Source organism: Anas platyrhynchos, chromosome 14, assembly GCF_047663525.1.
Source record: "Anas platyrhynchos isolate ZD024472 breed Pekin duck chromosome 14, IASCAAS_PekinDuck_T2T, whole genome shotgun sequence".
NCBI classification, from domain to species: Eukaryota; Metazoa; Chordata; class Aves; order Anseriformes; family Anatidae; genus Anas; species Anas platyrhynchos.
This window is the reverse complement of record NC_092600.1, coordinates 513,990-537,651: the sequence shown is the minus strand read 5'-3', so window position 1 is coordinate 537,651 and position 23,662 is coordinate 513,990. Positions and strand designations below refer to the sequence as shown.

General features: G+C 56.3%; 2 protein-coding genes across 5 annotated transcripts in view; both read left to right on the top strand.

The window, feature by feature from the left end:
• Window positions 1-756: 756 nt before the first annotated feature.
• On the top strand, window positions 757-2,421 carry POU4F3 (POU class 4 homeobox 3). The gene is made up of 2 exons (XM_027468716.3): window positions 757-1,108; window positions 1,404-2,421. The coding sequence occupies exons 1-2, from the start codon at window positions 989-991 to the stop codon at window positions 2,286-2,288; spliced, it is 1,005 nt and encodes a 334-aa protein (XP_027324517.1). The 5' UTR covers window positions 757-988; the 3' UTR covers window positions 2,289-2,421.
• A 12,129-nt stretch (window positions 2,422-14,550) lies between these two features.
• TCERG1 (transcription elongation regulator 1) overlaps window positions 14,551-23,662 on the top strand; it is a 34,924-nt gene continuing 25,812 nt past the window's right edge. For 3 of the 4 annotated variants that reach the window (XM_027468720.3, XM_027468719.3, XM_027468718.3), the window contains exons 1-5: window positions 14,551-14,709; window positions 15,060-15,285; window positions 18,342-18,494; window positions 18,737-18,986; window positions 22,263-22,505. In XM_027468720.3, coding sequence (XP_027324521.2) covers window positions 14,624-14,709; window positions 15,060-15,285; window positions 18,342-18,494; window positions 18,737-18,986; window positions 22,263-22,505 — 958 coding nt within the window. In that variant the 5' untranslated portion in view covers window positions 14,551-14,623. The remainder of the gene's footprint in view (window positions 14,710-15,059; window positions 15,286-18,341; window positions 18,495-18,736; window positions 18,987-22,262; window positions 22,506-23,662) is intronic. The other variant, XM_027468721.3, reaches the window with a different exon arrangement.

Genomic DNA, 23,662 nt, shown 5'->3' with positions numbered 1-23,662 from the left:
GGGGCGTTTGCTGTGGCGGCGCCTGCGGGGAGCTGGGGGCGCCGCCGCCTTTGCAGTTTGCCGAGCAGCTCGTGCGGTGCTCAGCCGGGGCTGCAGGGGCTCTGCGAGCCGTGAGGGAACCGCACCAGGCGCTTCGCCTTGTTGTGCTTGCGGGGTTTATCCCCCCGGCGAGCGGACACCCGAGGGGGCGGAGAACACCCGGGCGGCTCCCCGGGGGCTCTCGCGGCCGGGCCCGCGGGACGGGGCAGGGCCCCGGCTGCAGGACGGGGCAGCTCGGCCGCCCCCTCGCTGCGGGCCCTCGGGGAGGGACCTCGGCACCGGCGGCCCTGTGGGAGCCCTCCCGCGCCCGGGCCCGGGGTGCGGGCTCTGCTCTCCTCCTGGCCGAGTCCAAGGAGCCGCCGGGGCCTGGCCGGGCCTCGCCCGGGTTCCGCGCTGTCGGGGAGAAACTTGCCCCTGCTGCCCCCTTCCCCCGGCACCGGCTGCCCCGCGCCCCCCGGCGGCTCCTGGCGGGCTGCCCCGGCCTCTCGCCGGGCAGGCAGGGCCCGGCGCTCCCCCCGACGGCCGCCGCTGCCGGCAGCTCCCGGGCTTCGAGGGCGGCGGGCGCGGCCCCTCCGCTCCCCGCTGGGCCTGCCCGGCACTGCCCGGCCGGGGGCTGCCCGCCGCCCCCCTCCCCTCCGGTTCCGCCCCGCGCCGGTGAGCGGCCCGGCCCCGACGGCGCGTCCGGCCGGCCGCGGGGGCTGGGCTGCGGGGCGCGGGGCTCGGCGCTGTCCCGGTGCCGGTGCCCTCCGGTGCCGCCCCGCAGCACGCCTGCGCGGGGCCCGGGGCTGGCAGGCAGCGTGTAAGATGAGTGAAGGAGCGGGTGGGGGGGGCGCGAGCGGGCGCGGAGAGGGAAGCTCTGTCATTGAAAATAGCTCACTTTGACAGTGGCGAGGCAGAGAGACAACCCGGAGTCGATGTCACGGGCTGCCTACCTGCGAGGTGTGCAAAGATGATGGCCATGAACGCCAAGCAGCCCTTCACCATGCACGCTGCCCTCCAGGAGCCCAAGTACTCCAGCCTGCACTCCAGCTCGGAGGCTATGCGCAGAGTTTGCCTCCCAGCCCCGCAGGTATGTAGATTAAGCATAATTACCGCTTTAAGGCACAATTTTTGACAGGCACTCGCTTAATGTTTTTTTCATGTCACCAGAACAATCGCGTATCTCCGAGCCTCTCTCTCCCCCCCTCTCCCCTCTCCCTCTCGCTCTCGTCTCTGATCCACACGTCTCTTCGAGCAAAGCTTCTGCCTTCATATTAATTTTTATGACCTGAGCTTTGAGGAGGAATCTCTGTGCTCGGCAAGGTTTTTAATCCGGAGATGACAGTATTCCCCACTGACTCCACTATGCGCATTCTTGCTCGCAGCTCCAGGGCAATATATTTGGAAGCTTTGATGAGAGCCTGCTGGCCCGCGCGGAGGCTCTGGCGGCTGTCGATATCGTCTCCCACGGCAAGAGCCACCCCTTCAAGCCGGACGCCACCTACCACACCATGAGCAGCGTCCCCTGCACCTCGGCCGCCCCCGCCGCCCTGCCGCACCCCGCGGCGCTCACCTCGCACCCGCACCACGCCGCGCACCCGGCGCTGGACGGCGACCTCCTGGAGCACCTCTCGCCCTCGCTGGCCGTCGGCGGCCTGCCCGAGCCCCCGGCCGTGCCGGCGCCGCTGCCGCCGCACCCGCTGGGCGCCATGGGCCACCTGGCCATGGGCATGGGCCCGCCGGGGGGCCCCGCGCCGCCGCTGCCCGCCGCGCCCCCCTGCCTGCCCGACGTGGAGTCCGACCCGCGCGAGCTCGAGGCCTTCGCCGAGCGCTTCAAGCAGCGCCGCATCAAGCTGGGGGTGACCCAGGCCGACGTGGGGGCGGCCCTGGCCAACCTGAAGATCCCGGGCGTGGGCTCGCTCAGCCAGAGCACCATCTGCCGCTTCGAGTCGCTGACGCTGTCGCACAACAACATGACGGCGCTGCGGCCGGTGCTGCAGGCCTGGCTGGAGGAGGCCGAGGCCGCGCACCGCGACCGCGCCGCCAAGCCCGAGCTCTTCGCGGGCGCCGAGCGCAAGCGCAAGCGGACCTCGATCGCCGCGCCCGAGAAGCGCTCGCTGGAGGCCTACTTCGCGCTGCAGCCGCGGCCGTCCTCCGAGAAGATCGCCGCCATCGCCGAGAAGCTGGACCTCAAGAAGAACGTGGTGCGCGTCTGGTTCTGCAACCAGCGCCAGAAGCAGAAGCGCATGAAGTACTCGGCCGTGCACTGACGGCGGCCCCGGCCCCGCCGCCCCGACGGCTCCGCACCGCGCCGCGGCTGCTGCGGGACGGGGCGAGGCCGCGCGGCCCCGCCGAGCGCCCGGACGGGGCGGGCCGGGCCGCCACCAGCCCCCCCCCCGAGCCCCCCGGCACGGCCGAGGCGCCCCGGGCCCGGCCCCGGGCCCCCCGCTCCGCCGCCCCGCGGCACCGACGGCTGCCGGGGCCGGGCCGCCGAGCGGGGCCGTTCCGCGGTGCCCGGACCCGGCGTGGCGGAGCGAGGAGCCGCTTTCGGAGGCTCGCCCGCACCGGAGCCGAGCCCCGCGGCCGCGCTCCGCGCCCCTCCCGGTCCGTGCGTCCCGCCCGTCCCGCCCCGTCCCGTCCCGACCCTCCGCGGAGAGCTCCGGCCCGAGCGCTCTTCCCCACCTCGACTCTGGAATAAAGGCTTTATTTTTCAACCCGAAGGGGCCGTGTCTTTTCTGGCTCCCTCTCCTGTCCCGAGCTGGGCGGACGGCGCCGGGAGGAGCGAAGGAAACGTGCGCGAGTGCGAGAACAACGAAAAGCCGCCGGCGGTGCGATTCCCCCGGGAAGCGGGACGAGGCTTCGCCCCGCCGGGCCCCCGTTGTGCTGTGGGCGCCGCCACCCCGGGCACGGGCGAGCCGCCCCGGCCCTGTGCCCGGTGCCCGGTGCCGGTGCCCGGTGCCCGGTGCCCGCCGCGGCTCCGCAGCCCCTCCGCCGGGGTTCGAACAAAAACTCACCCAAAGAGCACCTACCGCGGGTTCATTTCTGATGCTGTTTAAGAGGGGAAAAGGCTTTTATTTATGATTCCCAGAAGCACCTTAACGATTAAAAATTAATGGTGGAAGCGCGCTTCTGAATATTTCACTTCGGCGTTTCACGGAGTGACAAACACCGAGCCGCGGAGCCGGGCCTCGCCCTCCTCCCCCATTAGGCAGCGCCCTGACAAACTCGGCCTTTTAATTGCGGGACGTGCGGAGCCTGAACGCTCCCTGGCTCCGGGTGCTTCCGATCGGCCCCAATGATTTTCCCCCAATCAAACGTCCTTTAATAATAAATGCCCTCATGCCATTACATTATATTGCGGGTTCTGAAAATTTAAAATAAGGGTGATGCAATATTAATTGCCTGCCGGAGTATAAAAAGGGCAGAAGGCGATTCAGACGGCATCTTTTCCCCGCCGTCCGCTAGGACTTCAGCAGATCCTCTCCGAGGCAGGGCCGGCGGCGCTGCCGGGGCTCCGAGCGGGCACTTTGCTGTAGGAAGGGCAGGTAAGAGCCGTTTCCACCTCGCCCCATTCCCGCTCACGGCTGCCGGCGCCTCCCGCCGCCCTCCCGTCGGGGCTGCGGCTCCCCGGGCCCGACGCCCCCCGGGGCTGCGGCGCCTCCGCCCGGCCCAGCGGTGCCCTGCGAGCCGCCGGGAGGGGGCCGGGGCCGCCCGCCGGGGCCGGGCCGGGAGCAGCCCGCGGGGCGCTGCCGGGGGCTGCGGGGCTGAGCTCGCCGCCCCCCGTCCCGCAGCCCGCGGCCGGTGCCAGCAGCTCCCCGGACAGGAGGTGCCCGGGCTCCGCGGAGAGGAACACCCCCACCCCCACCCCCACCCCCACCCCCACCCCCACACCCACACCGCACCCGGCCGGTGCTGCTGCCGGCGGCACGGTGCAGCCTCACGCCGCTTGGCTTCCAGGAAGGCTCAGGAATAACTTTAAGCCTCCTGGCGCTGCCCTCAGACGGGTGTACGATTCTCTCCAGCTTGTGTTAAACCCAGCTCAGCCAGGTTTAGCTCACGTAGCCTGTGTTTCCGCTCACTGGTATTTATTAAGCCTACGCTGCAGCTATGGTGCCCTTCTCACCTGTTCACTTCTGGGAGGGAAATAGGACCCTGCTTGTTCTTACAGCGGCAAAGGTGTCCACGAGGTTTTACTTTTTGTGACTGTTCTTATTTTGCCCATGTTTGTGTGACAATTTTGCATTTGTCCTTTTTGGCCAGGTCCCAAAAATGACTTAAAGATGTAAAACAACTCCTAAATGAACTTTAGACCTCAAAATCTACAATTACTCTCCCTGAAACAAGAGCTCCCGTGTGCTCCTTCTCTCCTTCACATACGCTGGCCAGTGAGGTCTGAGGCACCTGATCCTTCTTGCTTGTCCTCCTCTGCTCCCAGTTCCCCTCTGCACGGAGACAGAGCTGCCCCAAGAGGAGCTCCCCGTGGCTCAGGCTGAGATGATTCCCCTTGCCCAGATTTCACTCTCTGTGAATTCCAGGTTTCTTTCTCCTCTCCACGTGCTGTTCTGTGCCTTGCTCTGCCCAGATGTGACACACAGGACCTGAGTGCTTCACTTGGGGTTTTTCCTTGGAGCTCAGGTACGTTTTGTTTTAACCACGGTTGATGCCTAAGTCTTTCACTGGGTTTGGCTGTCAAAGCTCCAGCTCCAGGTGCATACACTGAACACGAAACTCATCTGATCCTCCTGGAGCTGAGGAATAAGTTATTTTGACTGCAGCGGGAATAGTTTGGAACTGGTATTTGTTGCTGAGGAGGCACGAAGTAACAGCACATATTTTCTTCCTGGTGTAGGGGGCAGTGCCCTGAAGCTGGGAAACAAAGCCAAGGGGTGATCAGGGAAGGGTCATGGCTGTGCCTGGCTCCATCCTTCCCCTGGGGAGGCCCTGGGCACCGGCTCCACCCCGGCTTTTTTGGCCCAGCCCCTCCTGGGGCGGGCAGGTGGGGGGCACCTCACTCTGTGTGGGTGCCAGTTTGGGAGGAGCTGCTGCCAAAATGCAGCCCCTCGTACCCCTGTTCACCTCCAGCTGTGTGAGGATGCAGGATTCCCACTTCCACAGAGGGCTTGGGCTCTTGCTGCTGCCCAGTGGGTCTGTGGCAACCACCCTGTGATAGTTAATTCCTTAACACCCCCCAAACACACACGCAAAAGCTCCCCCCAGCCCTGTTAAAACAAAACCATCCAGGCCAGTGTGCTGTCCTGGCGAGCAGGGGAGCTGCCTTCAAACGGCAGCCTGGGCAGAAAGCAGAAAGTGAAACCTGGCCTGAGCTGGAAGATGGGCAGCGGAGAAAAATGCTCAGTAAAGCACATGCGTTTGAGACAAAGATCCAGCAGGCAAATCCCTTTATATGGTTTCTGAACCACTAACAATTGATTTATTATTTTTTTTTCCCCATTCCGTGCTTGTTCCTTAATATCCTGCTTTCTGTCTCCCGGGGACTGCACACGAGAGATGAAAGCAAAGAAAACCAAACAAGCCATTGGCGGTGCTCACTCAATTGATTTTTACACAAAATTTGCCTTCATGCACGAAGGATAGAAAAATGATCCCATTAATAATGAATAACAAAAACAAATGCAGGGAGGAAATCAATAGAAGCACATCTGATATCACAGGGAGATGTGCGAGGGGGCCCCAGACACACAACGGCAGGGGCAGGAGGAGCAGGGGGCAATGGGATCGGGGACCCCCAGCCCCTGCCCTGTGCCGCTGGGGGGGGTGGCCCAGGCTTTGGCCCCTGCTCTGGTGGGTCTGTTAAGGTGAGGAGCACCGCCTGCACCTGGCAGGTGTGGGACCTGCGGGTTATACAGGCATCACGGAGCTGTTCGGTGACAGCTGGGCTTGGGGGGTTGGAGAAACTTTAGCCCTAGCACATCCTGCTTAGCCTTGAACTTGTCCTAACATTGCCCATCCTATCCCTATCCCATCCCATCCCGTCCCATCCTGTCCCATCCCATCGCCATCCCCGTCGCCATCCCCATCCCTGTCCCCATCCCAATCCCAGCCCAGCCGCCCCAACCCCCGCGTGGGGATGTTTCAGCGCCGCACCCGGTCCATCTCTTCCCCACAGACGACCTCAGACGCTGGGGGTTTTGCTGCAGAGCCCGGTGGGCCCCGGGCAGCACAAGTTGGTGTTGGCCCATCCCTGGCTGAACAAACGCCCTGCTCAGCTCAGCAGCAATGGGGCTTCCCTCTCCCTCCTCCCCTTCTTGCAACTCCAGTCAGTCTGGGGACACCGAGTACTCGTTGCCACAGGCTGCATGTGGGCATTCAGAGCAAACACAGAGCTCTGTGGAAATGCACTGCCGCAAACCCTGACGTTTTACACCGATATGGAGCAGCAGGAATCGGCTGCAGTCCTGCAGGTTTTCCAGTTATTTTCAGAACAGAGCGTTGTAAAGCAATTAAGTGAATTTGTCTTTAATGCCAGCAGTTGTGCTCTGCGTTTTGCCTGGAAATGTTAGTTAGTTTTATTCCGCCATCAAGACATGACTTAAGCTTTGTTTCTAAAGTAAATTTAGAGCTATAGATGGAGATCCGTGTCACAGCGTTTTGTGGAGGAATGAAACAATGTGCAGATGAAAATGAAATGCTTTGTTTTAAAATCCAAAGAGAATTAAAAATGTGCAATAATGCTATATAAATCTAGATCAACTGTTGTAAAATAGTACTGACACCAGCTAAACGTCGCCAACCTGCCTGGTGAAAATGAAGCCCTGAATGCAGCACGTTAGGAGCGCCCGCACCCTCCTCTCATGCCGCAGAGGCTGCGGGTGCTTAGGGTCAGCCAGGTGCCAGACATTTATTTCTGGTGTGTGTGGACGCAGGGAGCCGGTGGCAGGGATCAGGCAGCGCTGGCATTGGTGTGAGATCAGAACGGAACAGGCTACGTGGAAACGGACTTCTCATCTGCAGATCTGCCCTCTCTGCCAGGGGCTTGTTGCAGACTAATTCAATGGTTCTGGGACGTGGCGGTAACAGGAACACATTCAGGAACGTTTTACAGTTCAGCGCCCTGCTGCTTCATCCCAAGGACGGGGTTCCACAGCCGGTGTGTGCTGAAGGAGAGCACCAGGTGACTGGACGCAGTGCCTGCAGGGACTGGGCCGGGGCTGCAGAGCGTGGGCTTGCGGGGGGACCCCCGACAGCCCCAGCCGGGTTACTTCCCCCCGCGCCTTCGGTCCCTGCCACGGGAGCGCCCAGTGCTGCCCTATCCCCAGGCACAGGGTTCAGGGATCAGCTCCCTGCCCCTTGGCACCACCCGGCCCCGGCAGCCCCCACAGCACCCCTGGGCGCCGCCCTGTGGGTGGGTGGCTCTGGGTGCCCGAGGCGTGCCGGACCCCTCCATCCACTCACTTTCCCAATGGAAAAGCTGGGACGGAAACCAAGCCATCACCCACCAAAAGAGCAAAGCGTTCGGATAGTGCAAAGGCACTAAATAATTCAGCACCTATTTAAAAGCACAGCGTTTTGTAATTTCAGTGGAACCGCCCCGGTTTGACTCCCCACATCTTCGGCGTGGAAGGAGATGCTCCCAGCAGGCAGGTGAGCTCCTCTGTTCAGGAGAGAAAGAGGCAGGGAGCAGGTGGGGAGGTTAATCACACTGTCAGCATTTACTTGCTTTTTAAACTTGCATGAGTTTGGAGATCAAAATGGAGAAGAGATGTAGGGCAGATGGATTTGCAGGGAAACCTTTGATTTTTCTCCTCCTGAGGCTGGTGTGTCTAATGCATGCGTCCTGTGAGTTTACCAGGTCCTTGTTTACACGGCATAAGCCCTGCCTCCAGGACCTGGAAGCACCGGGAAGGCACCCAGGGAGGACCGGGGTGCAGGGGACGTGTCTGCACCCATGGGTGGCTGGGAGGGGCCCCACCAAGGACACCACGCTGGGGACATCGCCCCGGGATGAAGTTGTCCGCTGGGGACTGCGCTGCTGGGCCGCTTCTGAGCAACAGACGGTCCCTGCAGAAACAGGCTCAGAGTTACCCTGGCAGAGCTGCCTGTGCCTTTGCAAATGAGAGTGAGTGTGATTTAATGGATTTCTGCTTCATTGTGTGCACAGAAAATGCATCTCCACCCGGGAGGACAGGATCCGTGTGCTGCCAATACGCCTGGGCTCCAGCTCCTCTGATCCCTGCGGGACGGTGGGCGGTGGGCAGCAGGTGCCGGTGCTGCAGCTGGGGGCTCACCCCAGTGCCCGCCCCTGCAGAGCCCCCCCACCTCACCACAGGCGTCCCAGCGCCTTGTGGCTGCATCCTGAGGTTGCTCCCAAGCAGCAGCCGGAGCCACTCATGCTGCTGCGGGCAGAAGGCAGTACGCTGGCACCGGAGCCCGGGGCCAAGGTCAGCGCTCTCCGCCAGACACTGGCTGTGCAGAACTCACTGGCCGCTCACACTGCCAGAGGCGACGCGAAGTGCAGGGACAGCAGCGCGCTTGGGCTCAGCTGAGCTACTTGTTCTGAAAGAGAAGCCAAATGGGTTGGAGCTGTTTGTGCTTTCAGACACTCAGCGAGCAGAGCCACACGCAGAAGCTGAAGTATTTATGGCACACAAAGAACATCCCTTTCATCTTCAGTGTTTGAAATCTTCCTTCAGAGCCACCTGTGGGACAGTGCTGCACGCAGCTTGCCCAAACACACTGTGTAATTCGCACAACAAAAAACACATAAAAGAACATCAGGCCTGGAGGACAAACCCCTGAAAAATCAGGAACGCTTTCGGCACGAGGACTGAATTTTCAGGGCCTGCATGGGATGTGCACAGATGCTCCAGCGGGGTGTCAGAACTCACGGCCACTTGCCAGAGCCCAGGGCCCTCCTGCAGGCCCCCAGCAGCTCTGCCCCGTGCAGCGGGCCCCGAGCAGCCCCGACCCCGCCTGGGTGCCGGTGGGGCTGCGTGCCCAGAGCCGGGGGCTGGCCATTGGCCGGGGACAGCAACCTGCACGGAGCTCCTGGCACAGCCCCACCGTGAGCGCTCCTTGCTCAGGGAACAGGAATAAGATGTGGCTAGGGTCTGAGTCAGAGACAGCATTTAAAGTTTGAGACCTTGGTTGATTCTGAATACGTTTGTTTTTCCCCAAATGCCACAACAGGTTAGTCTACAAACATTGCCACAGCATGGCCTGAACGCAGCTCTCTGCCTCTACGCAAACAAACAAACAAACAAACAGGAATACAAAACTCCACCATCCTTCTTTCCTTCTTTAGGTAATGCAGTGAGAACTTGTAAAAGCATCTGAGAAAACATCCAAGCTCCTGCTTGTTTCCTGGTTGGTTTTTATGCTCTGCAGATCCCCCAGCAGCTGATGGCCCTGGCCTCAGGGCCGGGCGATGGCATGGGGCAGCTGACGGGCAGAAGGGCTGTGCTGCCCCCCCCAGCCCCGTGCTGGATGAGGAACGGGACGGGCGGCTGCAGACGGATCAAGAGAGGCGAGGGGGAGCTGGGACCAGCTCCAGGGGGTCAGCCTCAGTGCTAGGGCTGCCAACGGCACGGCAATGCCTCACAGCTCAGAATGCGGCCAGCAATCTCAGTGTAAAGAGGGAAGGAAATACTCAGAACTACCTGTATTGCTGGGCTTTTAGAAGGGTGAGAAAGGTGATGTTTTTCCCAGTAGCTTTCTAAAAGGAAGGGAGCAGTGAAAGCACCGGCAGCATTTCGAACAGAGCGAAGCATTTTCTGTGTCAGAGATGCCAGGGAAGGAGGAGCCGCTCGCTTCCTGTGCGGTGAAGCAGCCCGCAGGGCTTCCCACCCAGGGCAGCTCCGGCTGGAGGTGGCGACCTGGTGCCCTGCACTGGGCTGTGTGGCCACCTCCAGCTGCAGCACGGTCCTGGGGGGCCGCGGAGGGGGGCCCCTTCCAGCCCCACGCCAACAAGGCCTGGGCAGCCAGAGGGTGTAGGAAAGCTGCCCGGGGTCCCGCACAAACAGGGCGCGTGAGTTAGTCAGGTCATATCAGCAGCTCCACATTGAGACGGGCTGGGTGCCACGTGCGTGCACATTAACATGGAAAACACATTAGTCCCCGCCGCTGAAACACGAGCAAATTGGTCATGGGACTGGATGTCCTGGGATTTAACACTGATGCCGTTCCCCAGGACTCATGGCAGACCTGAAGCAGAGCCTGAAATGCTCCAATTTACTGCACTCCCCGGCAGCCGAATGCACAACAGGCCGGGAAGGCTCGCCTCAGCGTGCCCAGCTCAGGTCAGCCCCCAGCCAGCACTCACGGTGCCTCTGGGAGGAGCACATCTCAGTGCCCTGTGCAAGGCCTGCTTTTGGGGTGCCCTGCTGCACCGTCTGGCTCTATGCTGCCCGGCGGCCCTCCAGCCCGGGCCGGGGACACTGCCTGCACATGGCAGCGGAGATGTGAATCCCTGACGGTGCTTCAGGAGGCGCCCGGGCAGAAGCAGAGCTGTGGGCAGGAGCTGGCAGGAGGGCGAGGAGCACCCCATGTCCCTGCCACCCCCCGGGGCCTGCCAGGGGCCTGGTGCCACAGGCGCCCCAGGAGTGCTGGTGTGTGGGGCCGTGCCACGGCACCCCGAGCTAGGCCTGAGGCCCCCGCTGCCTCCGGGGAGCGCCGTGCTCAGCCCTGCCCCGGGGAACCAGCCCTGACGGGGCCTCTGCCGGGCACCTCTGGTGGGCTCCTGGCTGCTGGTGGCCGGGCAGCTCTGCGGTGTCCGGCCCCGGCCAGGGGAGCGGCTGTGGGGAAGGAGCAGCAGAGGCACCGGGAGCTGTGGCGCAGGAACCGGGGGAGCAGAGCACCTAGGCACATCAATAATTCATAAAATGCCAGCAGCAATGAAGGGAAAGAGGGACCAGAAGTAGCAGAACAGAATATCATAAAGCTTTTTAATGGTCTTTTTCCATTAGTGTCAGATATGTGGCTGTTTTTCAAGCAGGGAAGTTCCCCTGGACTACCACACACATCGGTGTCCCCGTCACACCGTCCCTCCCGGCCAGGGCATCGGGTCCCAGGCCCCAAGTGCAGCCAGCAAGATGGGGCTGACGTTACTCAGGGCTATCGCGCATTTTCAGGAGGGTTTACAGCATGGCATGGCACGGCCTGCAGATGGTACCCCTTGTGGAGGTGCAGCAGGAGCATAATTGTGGTGTGAACACTCAGCAGAAAGGCTCAGCTCCAGCATCATTGGCTGGGTTCACCCTACAACCTCTGAACAAGCCCGAGTTTGGGAAACCTTCTGCTTCGCTGCTTGTGGGCACACCCACTGACCTCCTCCATCTCTAGCCGCACCACAGCTGAGCTCCCCGGCCCATCTCGGATCCACATACTCCCCAGGTACAGAAAAATCTGGATTTTTTCATATAAATGTAGGGGAAAAATGAGGCCAGAGCAGGGAGCTCTGCACCCGAGAACCGCGTGCAGCTCACTGTGTGGCAGCTGGGTGGGGAAGTGCCTCGTTAAAGCTTGAGGGCGCCCGGGGCCCTCAGCTCCCCACACTGCCCAAGCAGCACGGAGCTCGATGGCTGATGGAGGGGTGCGGCAGGCACACACCAGCAATGTCAGCCCCAGGTTTCAGACCAAAATCCACCTCCTGAGCCCCGCCACAGGGTTGGTGAAGGGTTTAAATAACATTATCCACACTGAGGGGCAGCGGGACGGGTGCTGGGCACCGCGATGCAGTGCGGTGCTGTGCTGTGCTGTGCCCCTTGCTACAGCCCCACCAGTATAAGTGACACTGGAGGTAAAGGCAGCTCGTTGCTTCCAGCCAAGTGCCTGCAGATCTGCGACAGCCGCTGCTCTGGGGCTGCACATCATCAGTGGACGCACAGCCCCGCTGCGCAGCGGTGCTGTTTGCCACGTCAGCCAGCAAGTGTGCGTTTGTCAGGGACCGCTGCAGCTGGGGGGCTGTGGCCGGGCTGGCCCAGGCAGGTCCCCGTGCAGACCCCAGGCACCGTGCAGCAGCGAGGGGCGAGGCAGGGCAGGGAGTTGGACTGCAGGGAGTGGGAACGCCGGGGGCACTGCCAGCCCCCTGGCAGCGGGGACCCCCCCGCGGCCACCCGGTGCCAGCTTGGGGCTGCCGCCCTCCGACACAGCACCCCCGGGTCTCCCTGGCAGATGCTGGCACCGCGGTAGCCTGCAGGCCCTGCAGACAGCCCAGGGCAAAAATTTTAATTCAGCATCAGACTTCAACCTGAAATCTGAAAAAATGGAAAAAGAATGACAGGATGTCAGCATCTCTGGGCCCGTGTGGCTGAGCTGCGGAGCACAGCTACGTGGCGCGGGGGCTGTGGGGTGGCACCTGCCCGCAGGAGCCGTCACCATCGCGAGGGCTGTGACACTCCCTGGCAGGGGAAACCCAAGGACGGGGCTGGGTATCAGCTCCTGTCACACAGCTGCAAAGAGGAAGACAAAGGCCACCTGATGTGACATAAGGAACTTGGGCAGCTTTGAGAGGGGCTACCCAAAACATAAAATTTCAAGCATCGTTCCTGCATGCCTGGCAGGGAAGTTGGATCACTTAAGAAATACACCTTAAAAAATCACAACAACCTGAACATTTGAAAAGGCTGAAGGTTTAAAAATCTCTGTGAAAAATGCTCCCTCTCAACCAGCACCCACAGCAGCAGCCCCGTGCTGTGACACCCCAGAGCGGAGCCAAATGCTCCCGCGCTGCCCTGAAGCAATGAGACCGTGGGTGCTGCCGTCAGAGAAGGGATTGAAACCAGGCTGCTGCTGGCTCCCTGGGTGCAGGCTTTTATAAAAACCTGTCTGGATAGATACCCAGCCGCCCAGAAGACATTGCACTCACACTGTCACAGCATCCCTTACTGCCCTGCAGAGCCCCAGTCACCAAAGCTGCTCTGGTGTTGGGTTTGCCCCTGAAGGGCTCCATCCTTGAGACCCAGCACTGCCAAGGCCTTGTTCTCCCAAGGGGCAAACCCAGCGGTGTGTTTCCAGCCCAGACAGCAGCTCTGAGGTTTTGCTGCCTATGACGTGAGTGAGCAGCGGGAGCCAGGCTAGTGTCTGTGTCCTGTTGGTCCTCTTTCGTATCTGCATTCTTGGAGTGTTCCCTGCTGGTTAATTAGTGAGGCTATTGCTGTCAACAGCAACTTCTGCATTCAGAATCCAGATGTGGATTACAATCTAGGTGAGGTTTAAATGTATTTTAAACGCAAGCACATCACAGCGACTTGCACTGTGCACCTCAGAACTAATTGCTTGTGAAAGAGCTGCAGCCCAAGAATTACTGGCTGTTTTTTTTTGTTGTTGTTGTTTTGTTTTGTTTTTTAGAAAAGAAATCTGAGCAGTAAGGGCGGGGGCTGCGGTGCAGCGGGGCTCCGCATGGAACGGGGCCAGCTCTCCGCTGAACACGGAAGAGGGCCTCGCAGATGCTCCGATCTGCCAGCCCGTAATTAATAAATTATTGAGACAATCCTGAAACAAGCGGATGAAAGTGGGGATGAAAGGCAGTAGCGGCAGACAGACAGCCCCGCTGTTTGGGGAGGATCTGAGCCATCACGTCCAGAAATCGTTCTGATCTCCTGCCGTCACCAAGCCGAGCCCTTCTGACGCACCTCGGCCCCGTCCTGCGGCTCCTGGGGGTGCGGGCAGCGGGCCCGGGGCTGGCAGCCCTGCTGGGCACAACGGGGCCATGAAGGAGCCGGGCAGCAGCAGCACCGGGAGCCTCAGCACAGCGCTACCGACAGGTCCCGCAGCGGTGCTGGTGCTGGCAGCACTTCAGGGAAAAAAGCTCCTTGGGCTTTTAGTCTGTTATTGTTGGCAGAAAGAGAGGTGGGAAGGGCGGGAGCGTGGATGGCTGGGGCCAACCCCCTGCTGGGTTGGTTATTTGTTTGTTTGTTTATTTATTTATTTATTTATTTAACCTTTATTTATTTATTTATTTAACCTTTATTTATTTATTTAACCTTTATTTATTTATTTAGCCTGTATTTATTTATTTATTTATCTAACCTTTATTTATGTATTTAACCTGTATGTATTTGTGTATTTAACCTGTATTCCCTCAGACCCCCGCTCCCCGCGGCCCCTCAGGAGCCCCCTCCCCGTCCCCCCCCCCGCGTCCCGGCCCCGTCAGCGCCCCCCGGCGGCCGCGCGGAGCCCGCGCTGCCTCCCCATTGGCCGGCCCTGGGCCGCGCCCGCTCATTGGCTGCCGCCCGAGCACCGCCCTCTGGCACGTCACGGGGCGGGCCGCTCCCGATGTGACCTTTGTGATTGGCCGTGCGCAGCGGCCCGCGCGGTCTGATTGGCTCGCGGGGATCCCCCGCTCTGCGCGCTGATTGGGCGCGGCTTCCGTTCTTTTTTTTTTTCCGCCTGGTTCCGCCTGACGTGACGTCAGTTCCGGCCCGCTCTCGGGTCACGTGAGGCGCGACCCCGCTCGGTGGGCGGGGCGGGGCGGCCCCGGCAGCCAATGGGGACGCGCCTGGCTGCCCCCATTCAAAGTCGGCGGGCGCCGCGGCCAATCGCGAGCCGGGCCCGCCCCCGCGCCCCGTGACGGACGCGCGGCGCGGCCAATGGGGCGCGGCGGGGCCTGGCCGGGGCGGCGGCGGCTCGGCGGCGCTGCGAGGCGGCCATGGCGGAGCGGGGCGGCGGCGGCGGCGCGGGGGGAGGCGGCGGCGAGGGCGAGGCGGCGGCGGAGCGCTTCGGGGGGGACATCAGGTGCGGGGCGGGGCCGCTCTGACGCACGGCACGGCCCGGCGCCGACAGCCGCTGCACACGGGCCCCGCCGGCCTCTGCGGGCCGCGCTCAGGGGACGGGGCCGGGGCCGGGGCCGGGGCCGGGGCCTGCGGGGGGGGGCAGGGCCCGGGGCCGGGCGCCCACAGCCGGGGGGAGGGGGAGGGAGCGGCGAGGGGAAGGAGCCGGGGCCCCGGCGCGTGCTTGGCGGGTCGGAGCCCGGCGGGCCCCGCGCTGCCTGCCCCGGCGGGCCCGGCCCCGTGCCCCGGGCAGGCGCGAGCTGTGTGTGTGTGTCTGTCCGTGTCTGTGTCCGTGTGTCCGTGTCCTGCCCGCAGGATGGCCCAGCAGCAGGCGCTGAGGTTCCGTGGCCCGGCTCCCCCGCCCAACGCGGTGATGAGGGGCCCGCCGCCCCTCATGCGGCCCCCGCCGCCCTTCGGGATGATGCGAGGGCCCCCGCCGCCACCGCGGCCCCCGTTTGGGCGGCCTCCCTTCGACCCCAGCATGCCTCCGATGCCTCCTCCAGGAGGGATTCCGCCACCGATGGGACCTCCGCACCTACAGGTAACGAAGGGGCGGGCGGCCCTGTGGTTCAGTGAGCTGGGACTTGGCAGTTTTTGTGTTTGTTTTCATCAATGGCAATAAAAAGAGGAGAGCTATGGAGCTGGGTTTAAAAAACAAGGCATGGCAAAAGCGTCAGGCTCTCGTGCCGTGTTATGACACTCACACACACACAGGGCAATAGAAAAGCAATTTGCATTCAGTTCCTTAAGGCAACCCTAAGTTAATCACGCAGTTGGGATGAACTCACCACCAGAACGTTTACTAAAAGCTGGCTTTGTGTTGGTGCCTTGTGGCCACACGCGATGCAGATTCAGTTGTGCTCAGGCTTCTGAGCTCAAGAGAGCAGGCGTGTGAAGGACACAGCGGTCCTGTAGGGTGACCTGAATCGTGCCACAGCCGCTCAGAGTGGGGACGGCTCATCACAGAGACTGACAGAGGAGCTACCCCATTACATCGAGCTGAATCCCACTGAAGTTCCTGCTTGAACCACACCTGTAGTCACCGTGGAAGTTTGTGGGTGTTTTTGGTTACCGAGGGACTGGTTAGGTAGAGGAGCAGTAACTCTGAGAACAGGTATGTGGTCAGTGACCCATGAAAAGTTTTAACGGCAGTGTAATCACCGTGCGGGACTGTAGGTGGTAAAAATACTGCGTGGTTTATAACAAATGGTTCAAATCCACTCTTTATAGCTGAGCAGTAAATGCTAGTGCTGTGAAATTTACTTTGAAAAGTATGGATGTGGGCAAGATGGAAAGAAAATAGTGTTGTGGGTTATTTCATGATATGTTGGGTCCTGCTTCACCTGTGTGGAACTCTGCAAACCGTATGGCAAACGGCGGGGCTGGAGGGAAGGAAGCAAAGAAGTCAGTAGAGCAGGAACAAGGCCCTAAGCTGCATTTCACCTGAAATAAAGCAACAGCAGACTGCAGCCTAATGTAGCGTGGGGATATCATCGTGAGCACAACATTTCTGGAAGAAAATAGCCTGTGTTTTCCATAGCAGTTTGTTCTCTTCCCTTGGGCACGTAGCGTGTGGCTGGAACGTGGGCTGCTCAGGGAGGTGCGAGATAGCTTTAGTTTCATTGAAACCTTCTCAGGTAAACAAAAGTCCTGTGGGACCGAGGATGGGAGCAGTAAGTTTGAGGGATGTGAACAGCCCCGTTATCTTGTTGGGTGTTGTCTTTTCTGTTCCTTTCATTTAGCACCAGGGGCCCTGTTCTGTGGTAGGATTTCATGCTCAGCCTAAGTTTATGTAAGACTCTTTCCACCCATTGCACCTTTCTCCTGGTGCTCTGCGATCCCGTTTTACCTCCTGCTGCTGTGCCCATTCACTGCCTTGAGAGCTGCTGGAGCAAATGAAGGTATCGGAGCGTGCAGCGGAACAGGGGGAAGTGCTGGGCCTTGCTTCCTGATGCTGCGCAGTGTCACGGATCAGTCAAAGCTCATGTGAAGCCCAAAGCCTTAGCTGCTGACAGCTCCTTACGTGTTTGATTTATTTTCCGAATGTGTTTCAGCTCTCAGCTGTTACATGGTCACTGTTTCACTGCTGTGCAGCCAGCATCCTCTGCAGCTCATTACCACGCAGGGAATCCCCGCACCAAGCGTGTCCCTGTTCTCACGCCCTGCCGTGCACATGGAGCTGAAGGTGGTGGTGTGAAAGGGGGGAGAAGGTGTGCTGGGTGTGGAGCTGAGGGGGTGTTCCAGATTCCTGACCGTACGCCTGGGATCCCTTCCCTTGCTCTTGGACTGCCCTGGGCTGGTCTAACTTCTGTTCTCCAGGAAGTGGCAACAGCAGGCAAGAAGTGGGTTGTTTGTGGGGATTGTAGAGCAGCAAAGAGAAAGAGCACCCGACGGCCAGGTGGAGGAGCTGTAGAGGAGAAGTAGTAAAGGAAGGAAGGTGTGAAAGGCTGTTGTTACCTAAACGGCTTTTTTTGTTTGTTTTTAGTTGTCCACGTCTTCTTGACTTCCTTTATAACCGGCAGGACAGTGCTCAGTAAGACTCAGAGTCAGCGTGTGAATTTAAAAAGCAGTTCAAAATATCAGTCTTCCAGCAGAAACGCTGATCTCAGGGGAACTTCCAAAAGAAACCAAACACAAACAGAAACCAAGGACACGGCACATGCTGAAAACCACGAAGGGCAGGACTCAGATTCTCAGTGCACAGGTGCAGCTCAGAGTCAGTGCCTGCGGCGTGTCACGGAGTCAGTTATGAGTGTAGAGCTAGAAGCTTTTTACAGTGGGCTGTCTTGGTATTGCCTTTATCAAGAGGAAATCTTTTGAATCATAAATCCAGTTAAAACTGGAGTGATTCCCCAAGGAGAAATGTGCACAGGAAATTTCAGAACAGTCTAAATAAACAGGTGAAATAAACGAACTCAACGTACTTTTACCTGGAAAACAGGCACAAAACAGGTTCATGTGCAACAGTGATGTGTGGGGCACTTCTGAACTTCTTCTGGTGATGCATTAGTGAAGATGTAATTTGATTTTTTTTTTTTTTTTTTGAATTAGCACTAGTCAGTATTTTACTTAAAGGATAACTGAGAAGTAGAATGGATTGGATGAAATCTGCTGCTCTGCTCTGCTAATACATAGGGTGCTTGTGTGTGATTTAATCTCTCTGTGTCTCTTCACTGGAGAGTCACTGTGACTGCTTGGGGTATTGCAGGAAATCCTTGCAGGAAAACTGCTGGGGACATCTGAGCAGCAGTTCCCAGGGACAGTTCCCATTCTTCCTTTCATGCATTAGGATATTTTCTCCTTTTTGTGAGAGTTTTCTTTCCCCCCACTTTTTTTCCTGCCACTCTTTTCTGTTGCTTTGCATTCATGTTAACATCTCAGGTGTGAAGCGCTTCCCACAGCTGCCGTAGGTGGTGGTTTGTCAGGGAGTGCGTGCTCTGAAGCGATAGCATTAGCGGGCAGAGGAGCTCTCCAGGCTGGTGGAGGTGGCCTTACCACAGCTGTAATGTGTGTTGGTGCTTTGATAAGGGAAAACCCTGCCTGAAAATCATATATCATATTGCACTATTATTATTATTATTTCTTATATGCCTTCAGAGACCACCGTTCATGCCTCCTCCCATGGGTAGCATGCCACCACCTCCTGGAATGATGTTCCCTCCGGGGATGCCGCCTGTCACTGCCCCTGGAACACCAGCAATGCCCCCAGCGGAAGAGATTTGGGTAGAAAACAAAACTCCAGATGGCAAGGTAAGATGAATACCAGAAACAACAGAGCGATGTGTGTCTGCTGCTGCTGTAAAGATGTTGTCAGATGGCCCTGCATGCGGAGGCTCCGGATCTTTCAAAAACGATTGTGCGATTGTCCTATACTCTCATTGATCCTCTTAGTAGTAGTACTTACCTGTGCTTAGAGTGGGAGCAGTTACACCAGTTTGAGTGCTTCCCCTCCAGAAAAACGGTTGTTTGATGGCGGTGCTCTTGAATTGCAGGTCTATTTCTATAATGCACGTACACGTGAGTCTGCGTGGACTAAGCCAGATGGGGTCAAAGTTATTCAGCAGTCGGAGCTGACGCCGATGTTGGCGGCCCAGGCCCAGGCTCAGGCCCAAGCAGTAGGTGCCTCCACGCCAACCACCAGCAGTCCCGCGTCTGCAGCATCGCCGTCAACATCCTCGAGTACTCAGTCCTCCACAACCTCCACCACAACCACAGCCACATCAGTTTCACAGACGATTTCCAGTGAGTACCTCAGGGGTTCTCAAGCTTTGCAGCACTGGGGATGCTGCTCTGGGGAGTCACTGCAGCAAAAACTTAATATGCAGAAGGAAGTAATTGCTCCGCAAAGTAGAATATGTTTTTAAAGTACAGCATTTAATCCGGAAGACCTTTGCATGTGAACTTTTTTCTTCCTGGGACCAGTACTGTATTCAGGTAGCTAAATCGCCAGTCAGTATGCAGCCCTTTTCCTTTAGGTCTTTTGTGTTTTTTCCTGCTGTTATCATCTCCAAGCTGTTATACGTCCATTTCCTTTTGACTATAGTTAAAGCTAAACCGATCTTAAACGTATCTCACAAAAGTTAATTTGAGGTAGGAATTGCACTTGCACCAATTTCCTCTGTTTCCAAAATTGCATTTGTTGCTTTTAGAGGAAATCTTCCAGCGCTGCTTCTGGACTGCATAGAATTGGTTGATTGCAGAACTGAGCTGCTTCTGATGTCTTATTTTTGTTGCTAGAAGTTTTCAGAGTAAACCTCTTAAGTTCCCATTTTTTAGAGTTGCATAAAAATAGGAAAAAGAAAGTCCTTAGACCCATAATTATTCACTGATTACTTCTGAATAATCTGAAAATTACTGCTGTTTACATGGGCTGAGTCTTTGCTTCCAAAGATTTTCCAACTGAGGGAACCTCAAGAGAATGGGGACTGAATTTATGCAGCGTGGACATAATGCATCTACGTGCAAACAGTTGATTTGTTACGTAGGTTGATTGGCATCTGTGTGCTAACAAGTGCCTGTAGTGCAGAGCATCTACGCAGAGCTGTATTTTATGTAGTAGAAATCTATTTGCTGGAGTGTGTCACAAGCAAACAATTCAGTAAAAAAATAAATAAAAGTCACCTAGCATGGACAAAGCAAGGCGTGCCTACCACCCAAAGGTTTGGGCAGGGTTACTGCCTGGGCCGGACTTCTGAAAGCACAGCATGTACGTTGGTCTGGCGTGCTGTTGTTTGATAGTCTTGGTGATCATAGCTGTGCTGGCAGAAATGTGTACAGGGGGCAGGCCAAAGAGTGTGCAGGAGACAAGCAGTTGCTGACCTGTTTGATCTCCAGCTGTAGTGGGTATGTTCCTCCCCTCCAGTTACTTCACCATTTTTCTGTAGCAGGTGAGCCAAGCCAAGCTTAATTTACAGTTCCTCCCAAATGAAAGGGAGTCAAATTCAGGTAACCTGTAAATTGTGCTTCCAGTTAGCACTGGAGGGCAGACAGATCGTTAGAGCAGCAAATACTTTGAATGGCTCAAAGCATTCAATGGCTTTAATGTGAAGGTGTTGTGATTTAACCCGGCCAGCAGCTACACACCACGCAGCCGTTCGCTCACCCTCCCCCCTCCCTCTCTGGGATGGGGGAGAAAAACGGGAAAGTGAAGCCTGTGGGTTGAAATAAAGACAGTTTATTAAGACAGAAAAATAATAATAACAATAATAATAATAATGATGCTAATAGTACTACTAATAATGTCTACAAACAGGAGATGCACAATGCAATTGCTCACCACCTGCTGACCGATGCCCAGCCTAACCCCAAGCAGCTGCCCCCCCGTCCCGGCTAGCCACCCCTGTATATTGTTCAGCATGACCCCAGATGGGATGGAATACCCCTCTGGCCAGTTTGGGTCAGCTGTCCGGGGTCTGTTCCCTCCCAGCTCCTGCTGCACCCCCAGCCTGCCTGCTGGCAGGACAGAGCGAGAAGCTGAGACGTCCTTGGCTTGGTGTAAGCACTGCTCTGCAACAATTAAAACATCGGGGTGTTATCAGCACTCTTCTCATCCTAAGCCAAAACATAGCACCCTACCAGCTGCTAGGAGGAAAATTAACTCTGTCCTAACTGAAACCAGGAGAGAAGGAGAACTTAATACCATGTTCAGTTGCTTTGTTGCAATATGGTCTGGTGTCACCAACTCTAACCATTCTGATGGGTAACAAGAAGCAGGTGGAAGGTGCTAGCCTAGGTTTCTGAGAACTACTCCTGCTTTTGCAATAGCACTTTATTTATGCACGTTCTCTGAAACAAAATTTCCTAATGTGAAACGCTAAGAGTCTGCTCTACTTCTGCCTGTGCTACCTGCTAAACTTTGTCTTTGCTTTCCAGAACTGTTACTGTTGGTGTCTATACCTAGGTGATAAAATTTTATGATTTAAAATAATTTTACAACTCTCAGGCCCGGCTTGTAAAAGGCTGGAGCTTCTAGCTAGGTTTCGTTGTTGTCTGGTACTGGTTTGACACAGGACTTAGAAGAAATGACATACTGACTGTTGACTCTGTTTCCCTAAATTGTAGGCAGTGCTAAGAACTTTCACCTGTCCTGAAACACTTAACAACAGGCCCAAAATCTTTATCTAAATACCTTAATACTGCTGTCTTACTGGGAATGTTTCTGGTTGTCGTTAGATAACGGAAACAGAGACAGTGTGCCTATATGTGAGGTGTTCGTCAGCTGGTGGGTTTGGTGGTTGGTTTTTTTTGGTTAACTCATTTTTTCAACAGCTCCTCTTCTCCACCAAACCTTTGGAGTACAGATTTGTAAGATCAGTCACTTGGATCTCTAGTTTCCATTTTGCCAGCGCTTTGATGCGTAGCACTGTTCCTGGTTAAATGCTGATTTCAGCCCTGCCACTGGGATTGCGGAATTGAATTGTGATATTGTGTTTTTCCACTGGGAGGCACTGGAGACCAAGAAAATTCTTGCAGCTTCTGAACAAAAAAGTACTTTGCTTTTCCATGTTTAATTACACGTTTTAAATGGATACTTTTCCATTCTTGGATCACGCATTCATAAGCACAGTTTTAGACTGTCATGCACATGCTGCAGTCGTTATGCTTGTTTAAAAACAAACCACCTTTGTTCGTTCAGTGTAAGAATGAACACGTTTTCCAAACTCTGTAATGTTCCCTTTTATTCTTCTGAACAGGGATACAGAGAAGAATTTAATTTATTTACTAAGCAAGCTCTGTTTGTCCTTTGCTATACTTTTGGCACTACTATGGAGACCTGTTAGGAATAAAGAGTGTTTACAAAGTAAAACTTGAAATTGACTTTCTTTGTAAATACCTAGTGTTACAGAGAAGGCAAAGGCTTTTTTCTCTCCAAGAGTGTCTTCCTGTTGATTTTATCTAAGCGTATCTGCTTATGTGACATCTGTTGGGAAACAGAGAGCCAGTATGTTTGCAGCCAATATATTGTAGTACCTAAGATACAAGGTGTTCTTTGTTGTTTTTTTTTTTTTTTTTTATCAGCACCTACCACACAAGACCAGACCCCGAGTTCGGGTGTTTCAGTTGCCACACCATCAGTCAGTGTTTCAACCTCTGCTCCTTCTGCTACACCTGTGCAGACTGTACCCCAGCCAGTCCCACAGACATTGCCTCCTGCAGTTCCTCATGCAGTACCTCAACCAACTGCAGCAATTCCTGCTTTTCCACCAGTAATGGTACCTCCATTTCGTGTCCCCCTTCCTGGCATGCCTATTCCACTTCCAGGTAAATTGGCGAACTGTAATTGTCTTGTCCGCTACATGTCCATGTTGTCAATTTGTTTGCACTCATGTGTCCACTGTGTATGGAACTTGCCTGAATCCTCTCCACTTAGAATGTTTTTGAAAGAATTCAGGGTTAGCAGACAGACTTTTTAATTACCAATGAAAATGAAATTTTTGACTTGAATTCTTTTATATCTGTATCAGAAAATAGCTACATTTAAACATGTAACCCTTTATCTTTTATATGATTGGAAATACAACAATTGCACTAAACACTTCCTAGTCTTACGGCATGTGTCTATCTCGTCATCCTATTAAAAAAAAAAAAAAGTGAGCTTTGGCCGGAATCTATAAGTGACTGAGAAAACTGTAGCTCTGTATTTTACCAGTTGCAATATCACTTCAACTTTTTTCAATTTGTTTGGTATAGACCTCGAGTCTTGGGCTTATTCTAGATTAGGACACGGATTATAGCTGAAGAAAGTCAGATGAAAATAATTTACGAGCAGGAAAAATTACCATTCAAATGCGTTGCCCTGGAGTGATGTTGGGTGTTTGCAGTTCCTTTGTTCTGCAACTATTAAGCGTGGTGCTGAATGTCTAAGCAAGATGTTGAGCTTTAACCAGAGGGCAGTTAATTTAGGCATTCAGGATGCCAGGGTGCTATCCGTAAGCTTCAGATGTAAAGACCATTGTGACAGAATCATAGATGGGAGCCCTCTGGTGCCTGGCTTAGTTATATTTTATCAAGTTTTGATAAAGACATTTGGTTAGATACTGAAGGAGATGTTTTAGGCTGGCAGAATTTTGGACTCAACCTGCTCTTTGTAACCACTGAACAGGTCTTAGTTGGTCCTGCAAACCACTCATTGCTTAAACAATCCAGTTCTCATGGATGCAGTTCCTGTTGCTTCTGTTTGAGTGCGTAGTAGTATAATGAAATACTTGAGAGCTGGTGGTTTTCCCTTGCAAGGAAAGCCTTGAGACTGCAGTTGTGTTGGATACAAGTTAGTTTCTGAAGAAGAATTACAAAGAAGCAGCTCTGAGCTGCCTCCTGGCATCTTTTGCTCTGTGCAGGCTGAGGGAGGTGACTTCTTTCCCGCTGTCCACTCGATGCCTAGATGCAGTACGTACGATGGGTGGCTTTAACCTCCCATT

Coding starts and splice junctions, on each gene's coding strand:
- POU4F3 (XM_027468716.3), top strand. CDS start 989: ATGATGGCCATGAACGCCAAGCAGCCCTTCACCATGCACGCTGCCCTC. Junction 1,109..1,403: donor TTTGCCTCCCAGCCCCGCAG/GTATGTAGATTA, acceptor TCTTGCTCGCAG/CTCCAGGGCAATATATTTGG.